Source organism: Bos indicus, chromosome 3, assembly GCF_029378745.1.
Source record: "Bos indicus isolate NIAB-ARS_2022 breed Sahiwal x Tharparkar chromosome 3, NIAB-ARS_B.indTharparkar_mat_pri_1.0, whole genome shotgun sequence".
Lineage (NCBI taxonomy): Eukaryota > Metazoa > Chordata > Mammalia > Artiodactyla > Bovidae > Bos > Bos indicus.
In genome coordinates, this window is record NC_091762.1 from 59,382,312 (window position 1) to 59,399,150 (window position 16,839).

Sequence of the window (16,839 nt, forward strand, 5' to 3'; positions counted from 1 at the left end):
GCCATCTATGGGGTCGCACAGAGTCGGACATGACTGAAATGACTTAGCAGCAGCATGGCTTTAAAAAACTAGAAATCTAATCTCTAGGTGAATTTGTTTTTAATCTTCATTATAATATTTGTGTCACAATCATTTTTGGAATTTGCTGGAATGCATTGAGTTTTGAGATTGTATTCATTATCTGACAGATACTTCTTTTTACCCCTTAAGAAGTTTTTGGATTAGCAGTAATATTTCAGTGGAAATGTGAGACCGCTGACTTACTGCTCTGAGGTTTTGCTTTGCCCTGAAGTCACTATGTTCCTCCTGAGGAAATACAGCCAATGACTTGGCACCTTCACATCTTTCTCCTGATTGTCCAAGCTTTCTTATTGTCAGGAATCCATGATAAATGCCAAGGCCTAATTTTTAGTAATCATCCCCATGATCTTAGCTGGAAAACTTCTAAGTTTCTCACCATTAGGTAGGATATGGGCTGTAGATTTTTCACAGGTGTCCTTAATCAATTGAAGCCATTTCTCTCTGGTCCTAGTTTGCCGACAATTTTTAAACTCATGATTGAGTATTGGATTTTATCAAATGAATTATTGGCATCTATTGATATTATTGTGATTTTTTTTTTTGAGCTCACTGATATGATGAAGTACATTAGTTTGAGTTTAGAATGTTGAACTAACTTTGCATACCTGGAATAAATCCCACTTGGTTGTGGTCTTTGATTATTTTTATTCATTGTTGTATTCAATTTGCTCATCTTTTTTGTTGAGGATTTTGCATCTATGTTCATGAAAGAGATTGGTGTGTAGCTTTTTTGTTTGTAACATCTTTATCTTTTTTTGTTATCAGGGTAATGCTAGCTTCATAGAATAAGTTAGGAAGTATGATCTCTGCTTCTATCTTCTGGAAGAGATTATAGAGAACTGGTATAATTTCTTCCTTAAATGTTTGGTAGAATTTACCAGTGAACCCATCTGGATTGGTGCTTTCTGCTTCAGAAGATTATTAATTATTGATTCAATTTCTTTAATAGATGTAGGCCTATTGGATTGTCTATTTCTTCTTGTAGCCCAGGAATAGATCCGCATCAATATAGTCAACCGATCTTTGACAAGGAGCAAAGGCAATACAGTTGAGCAAAGACAGTATTTTTCACAAATGGAACAACTGGATATTTACATACAAGAAAATGAACCCTGACATAGACTTTACATCTGTCACAAAAATTAACTCAAAATGGATCATAGTTGTATATGTAAAACTGTAAGATTCCTGAAAAAAAAAAAATAGAAAAATCTGGATGACCTTGGGTTTGGCAACAACTTTCTAAATATAACGTCAGCGGTACAATCCATGAAAGGAAAATGCCTTATTGAAAGTGAAAAACAATGCCAATTGTGAATTAATTTACTAGTTTAGAATGGTCAAGATTGGGTACTTAGAAACAATAATTTATATCTTCACATGTGTGATATTTACAGCTCTCAGCCATCTGACTCCAACTATCCTTCAGTCCCACACTGCCCGCCTCTTGTCCATCCCCAATTCCCTCAAACACTCTGTTTAAACATTTCCTAGAACCTTGCTACTTAAAAAGTGATGGGTGGACCAGCAGTATCAGCAGCATCTTCTAGATAGAAATGCAAACCCTCAAATCCTATTCCAGGCAGACCCACTGAATCAGAGTCTGTTTATATCAATTTGCTGATATAAAAAAGTGTTATCCCAGTTTACGGTCCCCTTCTAAAGGGACTGTGGTTCCTAGTGGAGTCCTAACATTTTGAAGTGAAGGGTTGTCCAATAGTGGCTTTGTTTGTTATAAATCTTTTTACTTTGTTTTGGGGTATAGACGATTAACAAGTGATAGTTTCAGGTGAACAGCGAAGGGACTCAGCCATACATATACATATCCATTCTCCCCCAAACCCCTCCCATCCAGGCTGCCTACAGTGGCTTTTGTTTTTAATTAAAAAGGCTTAAAAATTCTTTCAGTTCAGTTCAGTTCAGTCGCTCAGTCGTGTCCGACTCTTTGCAACCCCATGAATCGCAGCATGCCAGGCCTCCCTGTCCATCACAAACTCCCAGAGTTCACTCAGACTCACGTCCATCGAGTCAGTGATGCCATCCAGCCATCTCATCCTCTGTCATCCCCTTCTCCTCCTGCCCCCAATCCCTCCCAGCATCAGAGTCTTTTCCAATGAGTCAACTCTTCGCATGAGGTGGCCAAAGTACTGGAGTTTCAGCTTTAGCATTATTCCCTCCAAAGAAATCTCAGGGCTGATCTCCTTCAGAATGGACTGGTTGGATCTCCTTGCAGTCCAAGGGACTCTCAAGAGTCTTCTCCAACACCACAGTTCAAAAGCATCAATTCTTCGGCGCTCAGCCTTCTTCACAGTCCAACTCTCACATCCATACATGACCACAGGAAAAACCATAGCCTTGACTAGATGGACCTTTGTTGACAAATTCTTTAGCATAAAAATTATATATATATAGATATATATCTGTATAAATATAATATTTCTTACAACATAAACTTCCTCCAACACTCGCCAACCAAGCTACAGTCTGCCTCTTTACACCAGCGTCCACGTCCTTCCCACAAGAACAGTGCTGCAACATCTCCTCTCCTTGGAAAAAGGAACCACACCACTGCTGCACCCACCTGCAGGGACTGTGAACACACAAACAGGATCTTCCAAGTCTGTCTATACCCAGTGGGTACCTCTAATGAAAGGCTCTAAACTCGGGCTTTTGCCCAATGGCCTATTGAAAGTGACTTTTGAAAGTGGTGTAAAGAAACAGTGTTGCCTGCCATTTCAGTTCTACAAGGATCAAGCCATGGATAGTGTACCTTGAGGGGAATTCAAGATGATGAAAAATAGCTTTCTGGGCTTGGTTTTATCTAGATAGTTAAGATATGTATCTAAGTCAGTGACCCCAGATTCTTCTCATACATATAAAAGCACTAAGATCATTAACTTGTTTGTTCTTTATGATTAGCAGTGATCTTTGAATGTTCACCCACCCCAGCAAAAAATTCATGCACATTCTGGCTCTTCCCCTACCTCCTACTGAAAGGAAGCATGATCCTAAGGAGACCCAAATAATAATAATGTAGCCATTAAGCATAGTCGGGGACCTTTAGTTCCTTCTCAAGGGCTATAGATAATATTCTGAGCCATAGCCTGTGAGCTCTCTTATAGATACTGAAACTCCTACCAGGAGGAAGAAGTTACCTCCATGATGACCAGACTCTGTTCATGACATAAGCTGCCACAATTCCGAGAACTGGCCTCAAAGTGAAAACAAACCCACCCTGGAACTGAAGATTAACTGTACCTAGAACAATCAAGATGATGTTGGTCAGACCACTGATGACCAATTTCAAGATGACTGCCAGAGCTGAGTGAACTGCTTTTGCAGGTAGCCCCTTTCACTCTGGAAAAGCTCTTGCCCTTGATTATGTGGGGAGGGGGAGCTGACCTTTGGACAGGTGTTCTCTTCCCCACCCAACAAGCCATCAGAAATAAAGCAAACTCCATCATCCTGGCCTGTTGATTGGCTTTTGAGCTGTGAGCAGCCACACCCCGCTTTTGGTCACGCTGTTAGTCAGACACGACTGAGTGACTGAGCATACACATATGCCTTAGCACCTCAGAGCTATCTGATGGGCTGTTTCCTGCACTATTGTCCTCAGTAAAGTCCTCAAACAAAATTTAACTCCCAACTTTTGAGTCCTGTTCTTTTCTTTCTGTGGACAAGGGGGTAAATTATGTATCCTTTTATATATGTTATATGTGTTCAGTTGCTTCAGTTGTGTCTGACTCTGCAACCCTATGGACTGTAGTCCACCAGGCTCCTTGTCCATGGGATTTCCTGGCAAGAATACTGGAGTAGGTTACCATTTCCTTCTCCAGGGGATCTTCCCCATCCAGGGATCAAACCTGCCTCTCTTGCACTGCAGGCAGATTCTTTACGGCTGAGCCACCAGAGAGACCCTTTATATATATTACATACTTGCAACTGCTTCTATCTGGAGATGCATATTGGCAGAATATTCTTTGCCCGAGGTAAACCCAAAGACCTTTTAAGCAGTCACGAATTTGAACAGCCTGGACCTCTCGGACTTTGCTGCTCCTGTGGCTACCAATAGGAATAGGGTCCCTTGGAAAAGAAGCTATTGGCCGGTTGGGACTTCCAAGTCAATATAACCCTCAGCTGAAAGTGGCATTTGGGTAAGTAACCGTGACCCTCCTTTCCAAGATTCATGTCCCGTTTCCAACAGGCGTCCTCCTTAGAAGCTCTGGGAGGGCAGAGCAACAGTGGATGCAGACCAGCACGTGGTCTTATCTGGGGGTCCTCAGTGCTCAGCTCTGGGCTTGGCATTCGTTGAAAGTGTCCCTGGTCTTGAACGCATCAAAATACAAATGACTTTTAAAATGGTCAAAGGACGGATGACAGAATCAAAAGAATGCAGAAATCAAGGAAGAATAGAGTCAGGCGCCCCGGAGGGCAGGGAGTGAGCAGCCCAGCCGCCCGGGGGCGGTGTGGAGGGCGCGGCGGCTGCCCAGCGTTCCACCGCCCGCGCCGCTTTTGAAGGTGCTTCTCCGCACTACAGCCCGGCCAGCCACTCAGGAAGCCTCCTTCTCCCGCCGCTCCGGGCAGCACCATGGCTCGCGACGTGGAGGCGCTGGACCTGCCGGCGTGGAGCAGGGCCTCAGGTCCATCCCAGGGGCCCCAGTGCAGGTCAGTACCCTGGGGGCGATCGCCGTGGGGTCCCCCCTCCATCCTGCGGTCGCTCTTCGGGAGGCCCACAGACACCCTTCCCCGGGCTGCTCTCCTCCTTGCGTCTCCTGGAGCTCGCACCTCTGCTCCGGGGCTCGGAGGCCGGCTGGCGCGGAAAAAGTGCTCCAGGACACCAAGTTGAGACGCTCTTCGGACGTGCTCCAGCCTGGAGCTTGGAGACCTGGCGGAGGTGGGGATTCGCGGCGGGGCGGGACGCCTGGCCACGCGCCCCTCTCCTCAAGGCGTACGCCGACCAGCCTGGCTCCCAGCCGCCAGAGCCGCCCAAGCGACCCCGCGACTCCGTGTGCCTGCTCTCCGACCCGGGTCCGCGCGCACCGGGCAGCTGGTGGAAGAGTAAGAGAGAGGGGCTAAACGGAGGGGGCCCCCTAGGAGCGGATCTGACTTCAGCGGAGGCGGTTCCGCAAAGCCGAAATGCGTGCATTGAACTATTTCGCCTACTCCAAACCCCGAGAACAGTGGAAAGTTTTGAAGGTGCAGGCATGGGCGGGCAGCCCTATCCTTTTCCCCAGGTCAGAAAGCCAGAGGAAAGATCAGGTGTTTCCAGGTTAACCGTCAGATGAGGCGCCTGAGCTGTGTGTTTCTAGATACTGGACTCTGAAGAAATCCTCATCAAGTAGATGACTTTCCTGTTCTAGACTAGAGCTTTCTTGCTGCCTTGCTTATAGACTGCTTGCAGTTAGTTAAACCAGGCTGGGCTTTGCCTTCCGGAACAAACAGGCCTTTTCCTCAGGTGGGAGGGTTACAGTGTGGTTAACCCCAGTTCCTCTGCCTGTATGAAAAGGCGTACAGTTCAGACCCGTGGCTCTGCCAGGGGGCCCCACCTTCTCGGTCAGAGTTCCAACCACCCAGCCGTGCAGCTGAGCCTGGGAGGTGCGGACAAACAGGCCTTCGCTCCCCTTTTAATGATCGCAAAACAAATACAGTGGTAGGTTGTTAAATTTTCTTGAAATAGTGCGGAGACATTCCTGACTGTCCTGCGTGGCGCTCTCCATATTATTACAAATGAACTTAATGCTAGCAAGGAAAGCCAGAATTCGTGGGAAGGATTTACTTCATTTCTGGTCGCTGTCCAGATAAGTATTTGCCTAATTCCAAGTAACTCTGGTATGTATTTTTTTAGACTTTGACAGACCAATTTTGAAGTAGATGACAAAATTTTGGTGCAGCTTTTCTTGACAATTTGATACCCGTGAATGCCACATCGAAATAACTGAGTATCACGTAATTTATAGGGGCTTCCGAGGTGGTACTAGCGGTTAAGAACTGGCCTGCCAATGTAGAAAATGGTAGGTTTGTTCCCTGGGTTGGGAGGATCTCCTGGAGGAGGGCATGGCAACCCACTCCAGTATTCTTGAGAAGAATCCCCATGGACAGAGGAGTCTGGTGGGCTACAGTCCACAGGTTCACAAACGGTTGGACACAACTAAAGCAACTTCGCATGCACACATGTAATTTATAAACTATCTCTCTTAATGCTGTTTATTTTTAATAAAGCAGATAGAAATTAAACACTGCTTCCATCTACCATAGCCCTAAAATCCCTGTTGTAAACGTAGGGAGCAAGTTGATCCTGGGTTTATTTACTATCTTTTGCCTGAGCCGATGAACAGACTTGTGCTTATGATGGGTATGTTGTGTATAATCTTTATTTCTTAAGTTCACTTTAGTTTTTTTCTTAGCATATTTCCTTCAGTAATTAAATGGTTTTCTCATGTCCAGTGAGTATCTTCAGAAAGTCCCATTCTTAGAGAACACATACTTGGGTGCACACATAAATAGGTTTTGAAGGGATTCTAATTTGAAATATACATATGTCTGGTTGTGCAGTACCAGTGGCACAGAGGATTTGGTTTCATCTCAAACAGAATGGAAGGTGCAGTCAATAAGAAAGAGGTAGGAAAGGCTGTCTATGGATGTTAGGATGCAAATTCTGATGTGTTATGTTGAGGGGATTAACTATCTGGTTCTTGAAGAGGTGGGGTGTGAACTTTGCACGTCAGAAGTGTGTGTCCACAGAGATGCTCATCTCTGTGATTCACTAACCATATAGCACAAGTTTGGGGGAACCTGGTATCTCCTTCTGATTGAGGTTTTAGCTCATCTTCCTCTTCATACGTTAAGAGAAGTTAAACTCCCATTACTGTGAACTCTTGTTTCTACTTTAGAATTGTGCTCATTCGCCCAGTCATGTCCAATTCTTTGTTACCCTTTGGACTGTGGCTTGCCAGGCTCCTGTGTCCATGGGATTTTTCAGGCAAAAATACTGGAGGGGGTTGCCATTTTATCCTTGGGGGGGATCTTCTCATTCCAGGGATTGAACCCGAGTCTTCTGCATCTCCTGCATTGCATGTGGATTCTTTACCTTCTGAGCCATTGGGGAAGCCCACTTTAGTAAACCTGCCATAAATCAGACCCTGTGGTTTGAACCCTTTAAAAACAGGCACATTTCCCACACATCTGCTGACCATTTTCATGCAGAGGCCATCATAATAGTGCAAATTTCTCCTGCACATAAAAGCTGGTAAATCCTGATGAAGTGTTTGAGGAGGCCACATCCTCCTCCTTTTCTCCCAAGGAGGGGCATATCAAAAATGTTTTTAACAGTAAGATGATACATGTGAAATGTCTTAATGAAGCAAGTAGGAAGAATGGGGAGACAAGTAATGTACAAAGTGGCAGAGAATACAGAACTGAAAGTCAGGGGTGATCATATATGTCAGCTAATCTCTTTGACTATGTCTCTATCCGTGAAGTGAAACCTAGAATAAGATAATTCTTGAAACTTAGTGCAAAAACAGGTCGGTTCTTGTGGCTACAATTTTTCTAGTGGCCAAAGAAAACCCTTTTGGCTCTGAAAGTTGAAAGTGGAATCTTCTTTGAGACTGGGCTGCTCTCTTTAGCTGAGGCTTGGAGTCCAAGCCCTACGTGTCTGTTCCTAAGAATGAGATCACCCTTCAGTGAGTTCTTACATCATGTGTTCTGAGCTTCATAGAGATAAGTAATTGTATTTCCAGACTTCATTTTCTTTATCAAACTGCAATATTCTTCTCAGTACCAAATGTGTAAAGCCATGTTTTGGTTTGTTTACCTATTTGTTTGCTTTGGCAGTCACCCAGGGTTTTTCCTTCCCACTTTCCCCAGCCTGCCTCCAGCTGAGCTTTTACTCGGTTCTGAGCTTTGGCTCCACCTCCTTTTCCCTGTGTGAGGAGAGCTTTGAGGATATGTTGCCCATAGATATTTATTCCCCCTCAGCTGGGAAGACTGCTTCCTTTTTTCTCCTTTGAAGCTTGTGTTTTGTTATCTCCCCTTGAATACATCTAGTGATTTTAGCCTAAAACATTTATCATATAAGAGTTAGTGACTAGTGAGGCTAAAGACTCCGGGAAATTGTCCTCGGTATAATTCCAGAAGACCCACAGTTTAAAGGGTGGGCTTAAAAAAAAAACAAATCCTATCACCTATAGCAACTAGAGGGAGTTGCTAGAGAGAGCGTGAATCTAGGGTCTCCTCAACTGGCACTGAGGTGGGCTTGTCCAAAGATAAGGTAAACTCATCCCATTGTTTGAGGAAAAATGGTAAATTATAATTTTGTTGTTGTTGCTGTTTAGTCATTGTGTCCGACTCTTTGTGACTCCATGGGCTGTAGCCCAGCAGATTCCTCTGTCCACAGGATTTCCCAGGCGAGAATACTAGAGTGGCTTGCCATTTCCTTCTCCAGGGGATCTTCCCAGCCCAGGGATCAAACCTGTGCCTCCTGTGTTGGCAGGCGGATTCTTTACTTCTGAGCCACCAAGGAAGCCCAATTATAACTTTAGTTATAACTTTATTACTTCTTTTAATGCTCCTTCTCCTTAGGGAGAGTCATCAGCATGACCCTGTTATATCAAGCACTTACTGAAAATGTTAGAGAAACCAAAATGTAGGCAATAGTGTAATTGCAGTCATCTTTTCCAACTTTCATTGCATTTGGAACCCTGTGGTGGCTCAGACGGTAAAGCGTCTGCCTGCAGTGCAGGAGGCCTGGGTTCGATCCCTGGGTTGGGAAGATCCACCGGAGAAGGAAATGGCAACCCACTTCAGGATTCTTGCCTGGAAAGTTCCATGGACTGAGGAGCCTGGTAGGCTACAGTCCATGGGGTCGCGAAGAGTCGACTGAGCGACTTCACTTTCACTTTCTTTGCTTAGAAATGGAGTTTTGCTTTGCTTTTCTCTCTGACATGGAGAGCTGATTCTTCAGGCTGTGTTTTCAGAATACATGTTCAGAACGAGCATTTTGAAAACGCCAAGCCCTAGTTCTGCTTTCCTGCTGACCTGAGGCAGCAAAGTAATGATGGGAGATGATTTTATGGGAACTTGGTGGCACAGTTGTCTTTAGGGAAATTCCTGAAAGTTGTAGCATGCTCATCTTTTATGGGTGACAGGAAAACGAAAAGCCCCTAGTCTTTTTTCCGGGTATTTCTCAGAATTAGAATGACCAAGTCATTTTTGTTTTGAGTGCTGTGGTGAGAAGGTAACTATGGTTTCTTTCTTTGACTTTTTTTTTTAAACTTACTTTAATTGGGGTCCAGCTACCCTAGAGCCTGAGCTATCTGGACATCTTTCTCTTTTTCTCTCTTCTGAGCTTAGCAAATCTTGAGAAAATAAGTTCATTATAGGAACTAGAGTCAAAAAATAAACAAACAAACAAAACCCATGTGGAAGTTTGGGATTGGGTTAAAATCTTCTATCTGCCAGATCTCCTAGGACATTCACCCTAGGGTCAGCATGATCATTGCTGTAGAAACCCCGAATTTTAGTCTGCATTTACTTCCCCTGATTCTCCTCCTCCTATCCACTGCTCACAAGCTAAGGACAGGGAAATATTGGATTATCTGATATGTGTTATTAGGCTCTGTGAAATAGCTTATTTTAACTCAGAATGATAACTCGAGAATTCATGTTAATCACCCCAAATCAAGAAAATATGGAAAACTTAAAGAAGAAAATTAATATTACCTATGATACTACTTCACAGAGATTACTAAAAAATTTTTTTCTGGTTTATGCACTTTTAGACTTTTTAAATGTCTACATATAGCAATAAATGTCCACATTTTTGGAAAAATGGGATCTCAATATGTTTATTTTGTAACTTTGAAGAAATCTAACAGTATGTCATAGACATCTTTAAGTCAATACAGAGTTACAAAGAGGTTTGCAGTGAACGTTTTTTGTAACCGTGTTTTTGACTAGTTATTTAAACATTTGTGATCTAAATCCATAGAGTTTTAATTCCAAGATCACAGACACTCTTCTGATCTCATTCTCTTCTACTGCCAAGTGTCCTTCTTTACATTTCCTTTCAATAGATGGTTTGTGTGGGTGTGTTATTGATAAATAAAATTGAAGATAGATTTTAACCATTGTGACTGTTAGTAAGTTTGTTGTTAAATGACCATTGGCTTGTTCCAATCCCTTATATGTAACAGGATAAATGTTGAGTTGACCTTCCCTTATTAATAATCTGGAGCTCTCTACAGGTAACGGATAGTAAGCTTTTGCCTGTTTAAATATAATGTAGACATTTTTTCCCCCTAGTCTTTTTAATTTCTTAAAGTCATAACTTTTTGTGTTAAGATCTGTCAGTTATTTTCATTGGCTTCTGAACTTTCTCATACTTAGAGAGGCATGTTAAATTATATTTTAAAAAATTCTATCTTATGGTTCTATCAACTTTATTTTTAAAATGTGCCTAAGTTTTATTTTTGCATTTGGTTTGAGGGAGGACTCTAGCTTTCTCTCTCCCCAGTGGATCACAAATTTTCAAAACAATTCATTGAATAATTCATTTTGGACAGACTTTAGGAATATTAATTGAAACAAAATAAGTTTTTTATCAGCAAACCAAGCAACTAAACTACCTAAAACCCTCTAATATATCTTGGCTAAGATATTTTCAGTATATTTTAAATTTAATTTTTTGTATCAATGATTTTAGATTTTCTATTTGTTGTTATTTTATTATTGTTATTATTATTTGATCTTAATGGGTGCTGGCCAAGGAAAAGTTCACACAATTAGGATTGTCATCTTTTTCACTGACTCATTTCTTTTTTCCAAAAAATATTCACTGAGCATCAATCATGTGTTACCTACTCTGCGGTATTCTGGGAATATAGTCATAAGCAAGACTGGGTCTTTATGAAGTTCTCTTGTAGGGAAGACCAAAACAAAGATTTCAAAGTCAGTTATGAAGGAAATTAACTGATGAGAGAGGCTGTGGAGAAGTCCTATTTTAACAAAGTGATCAAGGAGCCCACTCTGAAGAGGTGTCGCTTGAGCTAAGAAGTGAAGGTGAGAAGAATCTGGATGTGTGGCGAGTCGAGGGGATGGCAGAAGGGTAGGTGAAGTGGCAAGTGCACATGCCCAGAGCTGGGAGGGAGGTCTAGTGGGCTGGTGAGGAAGGGGAAGACAGGGTATGGGAAGGAATGGGCAGGGAAATTTTAGGCCATGGCAGGAGGGCTGGATTTCAGTCTGAGAGCAGGGGGAAGCCACTACAGGGTAGAGGAGTGATGTCTGCCTTACACTTTTAGACTTCCTCCTCTGGTTACTACGTGGAAAATTGGGAAACTGGCATAGTTTTATGGTGAGGGATGATGATGCTGGGACCAGGGAGTCTGCAGTGGGTGTAGAGAGAAGGGAGCCACTCCACGTTGTGTTTTGAAGGAAGACTTGCTCAAGTAGGTGTGAGGGTTGAAGAAGAGGAAAAATCAAAGCGTGATTCTGCAGCAAAAGTTCCTGTATTTTGCTGCATGTTAGAATTGCCTGGAAAGCTTATCAAAATCTCTATGCCCAGTTTATACCTGTGGGTGTGCCAAGTTGCTTCATTCGTGTCCAACTCTTTGCGACCCTATGGACTGTAACCCACTGGGCTCCTCTGTGGATGGGATTCTCCAGGCAAGAATACTGGAGTGAGTTGCCATACTCTCCTCCAGGGGATGTTCCCAACCCAGGGATTGAACCTGCATCCCTTACGTCTCCTGCACTAGCAGGTGGGTTCTTTACCACTAGCTTCACCTGGCTTATACCTGGTCACCAATTAAATCAGAATGTCTTGGCACTGAAACCTTTAAAAAATCCCCAGATGATGATTGTGCAGCCAATGTGGAGGACCACTGACAGAATGAGGGTTTGCAGCTGAGACATCTGGATGCATGGATGTAATCATGGTGTTGAGCACATGTGCAGAGAAGAGGGTGGAGGAACCTATTAGTCATGTGGGTGGAGTTTCAAGGAAGAGCTTGGCTAAGGGAGCCTGTTTGAGAGAGACATTTGCTGGAGATGCGAATGTGAAAGTCCACATCGTGTAGATAATATTTAAAGCCACAGGACTCCATGAACTCTTCTGGAAGAGAGGATAGAGGAGCTCTGGGCTGTGTGTCCTGATGAGGCACTCTGGCATCTGGAAGTCAGAAGGAAGAGAAGCCAGTAAAGGAGACAAAGAGAAGCTCAGTAAGGGAGGGAGAAAACTAGGGCAGTGGGATGTCCTAGAAGTGGAGAGATGAGGTTGTTCCAGGTGTTCAGCTGGATCAAGTGCTGCTGAGCCACCAAGCTGAGGCCTGAGAAGTGGCCATGGAATCTGCAGCAGGAGATGGTTCCCTCTGAGCGGGTCCAGAATGGAGACCCAGTGTTTGCTCTAGAGAATATGAAGCAAAAAAGTACCTCGACAACATTAAATGCTGGGTTCATTCCATCACGTGTCTTTATTTGTTTTTTCCTTCTCATTTCAATAACATGACCATTTAGAAGTTTCCTAAATTTATGGCATAGGGTGCTGTGGTCTGCCAAATTGTCACACTTTTAAATAGGAGAAATTATGTTGGAAACATTAGTTTATTTGAATATGCCATTTTCCCCCTTCATTCCTGACCATCTTATAGGCCATTGCTCTTTAAGAAATACTAATTCAGGGATCAAGAAGGAACACTGGACAAGGATTCTTATGGTATTCTTGGATCCGATTCTTATTCTAAATTGGATTTTTATAGCTGAGGGCAAATTGCAGCCCCTGGGCACGTTAGTTGCCTTGTTTGTGAAATGAAGAAATATGAACAGGTAATCTCTAAGGTAAGGAGTTCAAACTGGGTGCACATTAGAATCACTTGGGGAGCTTTTTAAAAGCCCCAGTGTGCAGGCTGCATCCACACCAATCAGGCCAGAATCTCTGAGGGGAGAAGCGGGGTATCGTACTTCTGAGGTGCCCCAGGTGACGTGGTGTGCAACCAGGTGTGGAAACAATAATCTAGCTCTGATACTGAATTATTCTGTCCTTGGTATACGTGCATTCCTGCCCTCAAAATCAGGAAGAGGGGAGGAATGAATAGAGAGTGGATGGCAACAAACAGTGTCTGTCCTGGGGGATCTCAGACTTCCTCACACAGGAAGGGATTGAAGGCTGCTCTCCACAAAAATGAAGGGGTAAAGAAAGAGGTGGAGATGGAATCCAGGAAATGTGGAATCCAATTTGGGAAGGAGGCAAAGGAAATTTCCAAATTGATGGCCCCTGAAAAGGGGTTAGAAAGCAACCCATGTAGCTGGAGGGTTTCCCTGGTGGCTCAGACTTTGCCTGCAGTGAAGGACACCTGGGTTCGATTCCTTGGTTGGGAAGATCCCCTGGAGAAGGAAATGACAACCCGCTCCAGTATTCTTACCTGGAGAATCCCATGGACAGAGGAGCCTGGTGGGCCCCAGTCCATGGCATTGCAAAGAGTCGGACACGACTGAGCAACTAAAACACACGTAGTTGGAATAGGAGGATGAGGGTGACAGGAATGATATCTCTGGAGAAGAGAGTTGACAGGATGCCCAGCTTGGCTGACTGTACTGAAAAGGAGCTGGCAGATTCATCAGAGTTTGATGCTAAAGCCCTGGTTGGTATGTGGAAAACTAAGCAAATGAGGGAAAAGGCAGTTAACTCCAGAAAGAAAATTTTGTAAGTGAGAATGTAAAATCCCAGTGTACTGATGGCTCCACTCTAAAGAGTATTTGCATACTCACTTCATACGTTCTGAATATTAATTTATCCAAAATTTTTATCAAAACTTTGTTAGGAAGATGAGTGGGGAGGTAAACTATGTATGTTGCCTGGTGGGGGGCAACTATAAGAGCTATATCCTTATTTCCCTCAGTAGGATATAAGTTGATAATATCCCAAAGAGAAAAGAATTATGGAATAATATTATTTAGAAATATTAAAGTAAATAGAAACAACAAAAACCCAAATAAAAGTGGTTGTCCCTAAGGGGCAGAACCAGGAATGGGGTTCATTGTAGTCCATTTAAAATTATGTACACAATTAAGTTGAGGGGGGAAATGACTGGGACCAGATCCTGGAGAGCTACCCAGATGTCAGTTCCTCGAGGGAATCCTGGTAGTACTCTTCACTGTGAAGGGGATGCAGGAAGAAGGATAGACTTGGGAAATGAGCTACAGAGAAGTCAGTTCCTGGAAGGCAGCCTGGTAGTATTGTTCACTGTTATGAGGATGCAGGAAGAAGGATAGATTTGGAAACTGGTTCACCCTACTTCCCCTGCCCTATCCTCTGTGACTAGGAGGTACTAGTTGTGAGTTAGCAAAAACATTCTTCTCGTACTGCTGCATGATACATGATATCTATATAGATATGATAAGAGAAGGTTGCCTGTCAGTGTTATTTTCCATTTATTTGTTGGAGCCAGAGGAATAAACATCAATTTCTCTCAACATCAGCTGGAATAACAAAAGAGCAACCACATCTCAGTGGGGCTGCAATTCTGAAACGCTCAAGAAATCCTCCCAAATATTTTTGATAACTTATCCCCATCAGTTAAAAGAACATCTACTCTATCTGAATGGATATTTACTTATATATTGTATGTAAAACTCTTGAGAGTCCCTTGGACTGCAAGGAGATCCAACCAATCAATCCTAAAAGAAATCGGTTCTGAATATTCATTGAAAGGACTGGTGCTGAAGCTGAAACTCCAATACTTTGGCCAGCTGATGTGAAGAACTGACTCATTTGAAAAGACCCTGATCCTGGGAAAGATTGAAGGTGGGAGGAGAAGGCGATGACAGAGAATGAGATGGTTGATGATATCATTGGCTCAATGGACATGAGTTTGAATAAAATCCAGGAGTTAGTAATGGACAGGGAAGCGTAGAGTACTGCAGTCCATGGGGCTGCAAAGAGTTGGACACCACTGAGCGACTCAACTGAACTGAACTGAAAACCATATATACTATAAGACAGGTAAAACGAGCATTTTAAGGGATGCGACTGATGAGGGTGTTAAAAAGAATTGCTAAGTGTAGTGACTTTATGGTATGATTATCATTCACAACATCATTATATAATGTCTTAGGGTACAATATATACACTTAGGGCCAGGTTCATCACGTAACAATAGTAGATTTTGTTAGCATTTTAAATACTCTCTTGATAAATCTATTTATTTCCCAACTTTTTTTCAGATCAGATTTTCATTTCATCTTTTTTTAAACTCATGGCTAACCAATGTTGTGTTAGGGAAATGTTAGCTCTCCCATTTTCTTGATGTAAATTTAGATTTACATTAGTTTTACAAGGAGTCTGATGTTTTGCAAGAATCTTTATTCCCTTGCTCATTTTACGAGAATTAACTAAAGTGGATAATATACTCCAACAAATGCTTAAGTGGGCTCATATAAACCCTAAGTGGTGGGAATGTGCTGTAACCAATTTAGGGCGCCACCTGCTCTGGGAACCTGCACTCTCCCCCCATATTGCCTCGTGTACTTAAGTGAAATACATGCATCTGACTTTCTGCCCATGTGAGGGTATCTTAAGTGTATAATTCATACACTGAAACTTGTAAATCTTAACTTCTCTTCGCTTGGTTAATACACTTAGAAGCCCTAGCCCTGTCTTCTCCACTGTTATCCCAGTGGACAGTCTTGCATACCTTCCTTGCGTGTTTACACCCCACTTTGGAGGTCACTGCAGTAGAAAACAAGCTTTCATACCTCTTTTTGAGTAGGGCGAGGGCCTTACACAGAGAAGGCGGTGGCACTCCACTCCAGTACTCTTGCCTGGAAAATCCCATGGACGGAGGAGCCTGGTAGGCTGCAGTCCATGGGGTCTCGAAGAGTCGGACATGACTGAGAGACTTCACTTTCACTTTTCACTTTCATGCATAGGAGAAGGAACTGACAACCCACTCCAGTGTTCTTGCCTGGAGAATCCCAGGGACGAGGGAGCCTGATGGGCTGCCGTCTATGGAGTCGCACAGAGTCGGACATGACTGAAGTGACTTAGCAGCAATAGCAGCAGCAAGGGCCTTACAAGCTGAAAAGAAGTAGCAGTCTGAGCTGGTTAGCATATTTACTGAGCAAATTGTGCTCATGGGAACAAGGTACCATCACTGAAACTGATATGTGTATTTTTCCAAGGCAAAGGTCAAAAACCTTCACAGGTTCCTTGGGGGTTTACGATCCTAGCAAGGTTAAAAATTGCTGATAATTTGTTCTGTTTTGTTATTTTTCAAAACTTCAAGCTTCCATCAACTCTTTTGGCTGTTGATTTGCTAAAGTTGGAATTGCCCTTGGTCATATGATTGCCTTAAAATATGGTCATATGCATGCCCTTTGTGTAAAACCCTTCACCTACTGGGAGAACTAGGGAAAATCCACAAATTTAGAAGAATAGGTCAAGAAAGAACCTTCAGAAATGTAGAGTTTAGAAAGCTTACACATTTGCATTTTCCTTGAGATACCAGAATTTTTTAACCTAAGTATCATTAATATTCTTTTCTGTATTTCTATCATTCTGTCATTAGTTGATCATATTTGACTAATACTAGCTTCCAGGTGGCTCAGTAGTAAAGAATCCCCCTGCCAATGCAAGAGATGCAGAAGACATGGGTTCAATCCCTGAGTCAGGAAGACCATCTGGAGGAGGAAATGGCAACTCACTCCAGTATTCTTGCCTGGAGAATCCCATGGACAGAGGAGCCTGGCAGGGTCGCAAAGAGTGGG

General features: G+C 43.0%; 1 protein-coding gene across 8 annotated transcripts in view; it reads left to right on the forward strand.

Annotated features, from left to right (window-relative positions):
• The first annotated feature begins 3,763 nt into the window (after positions 1–3,763).
• Positions 3,764–16,839, forward strand: part of MCOLN2 (mucolipin TRP cation channel 2) — an 89,404-nt gene continuing 76,328 nt past the window's right edge. For 3 of the 8 annotated variants that reach the window (XM_070786200.1, XM_070786198.1, XM_070786199.1), the window contains exon 1: positions 4,316–4,746. In XM_070786200.1, the coding sequence (XP_070642301.1) occupies positions 4,670–4,746 (77 nt within the window). In that variant the 5' untranslated portion in view covers positions 4,316–4,669. Of the gene's footprint in view, positions 4,236–4,313; positions 4,747–4,851; positions 5,732–5,756; positions 5,911–16,839 lie in introns of those variants that run through there. The other 5 variants (XM_070786203.1, XM_070786204.1, XM_019957185.2 and 2 more) reach the window with 5 other exon arrangements.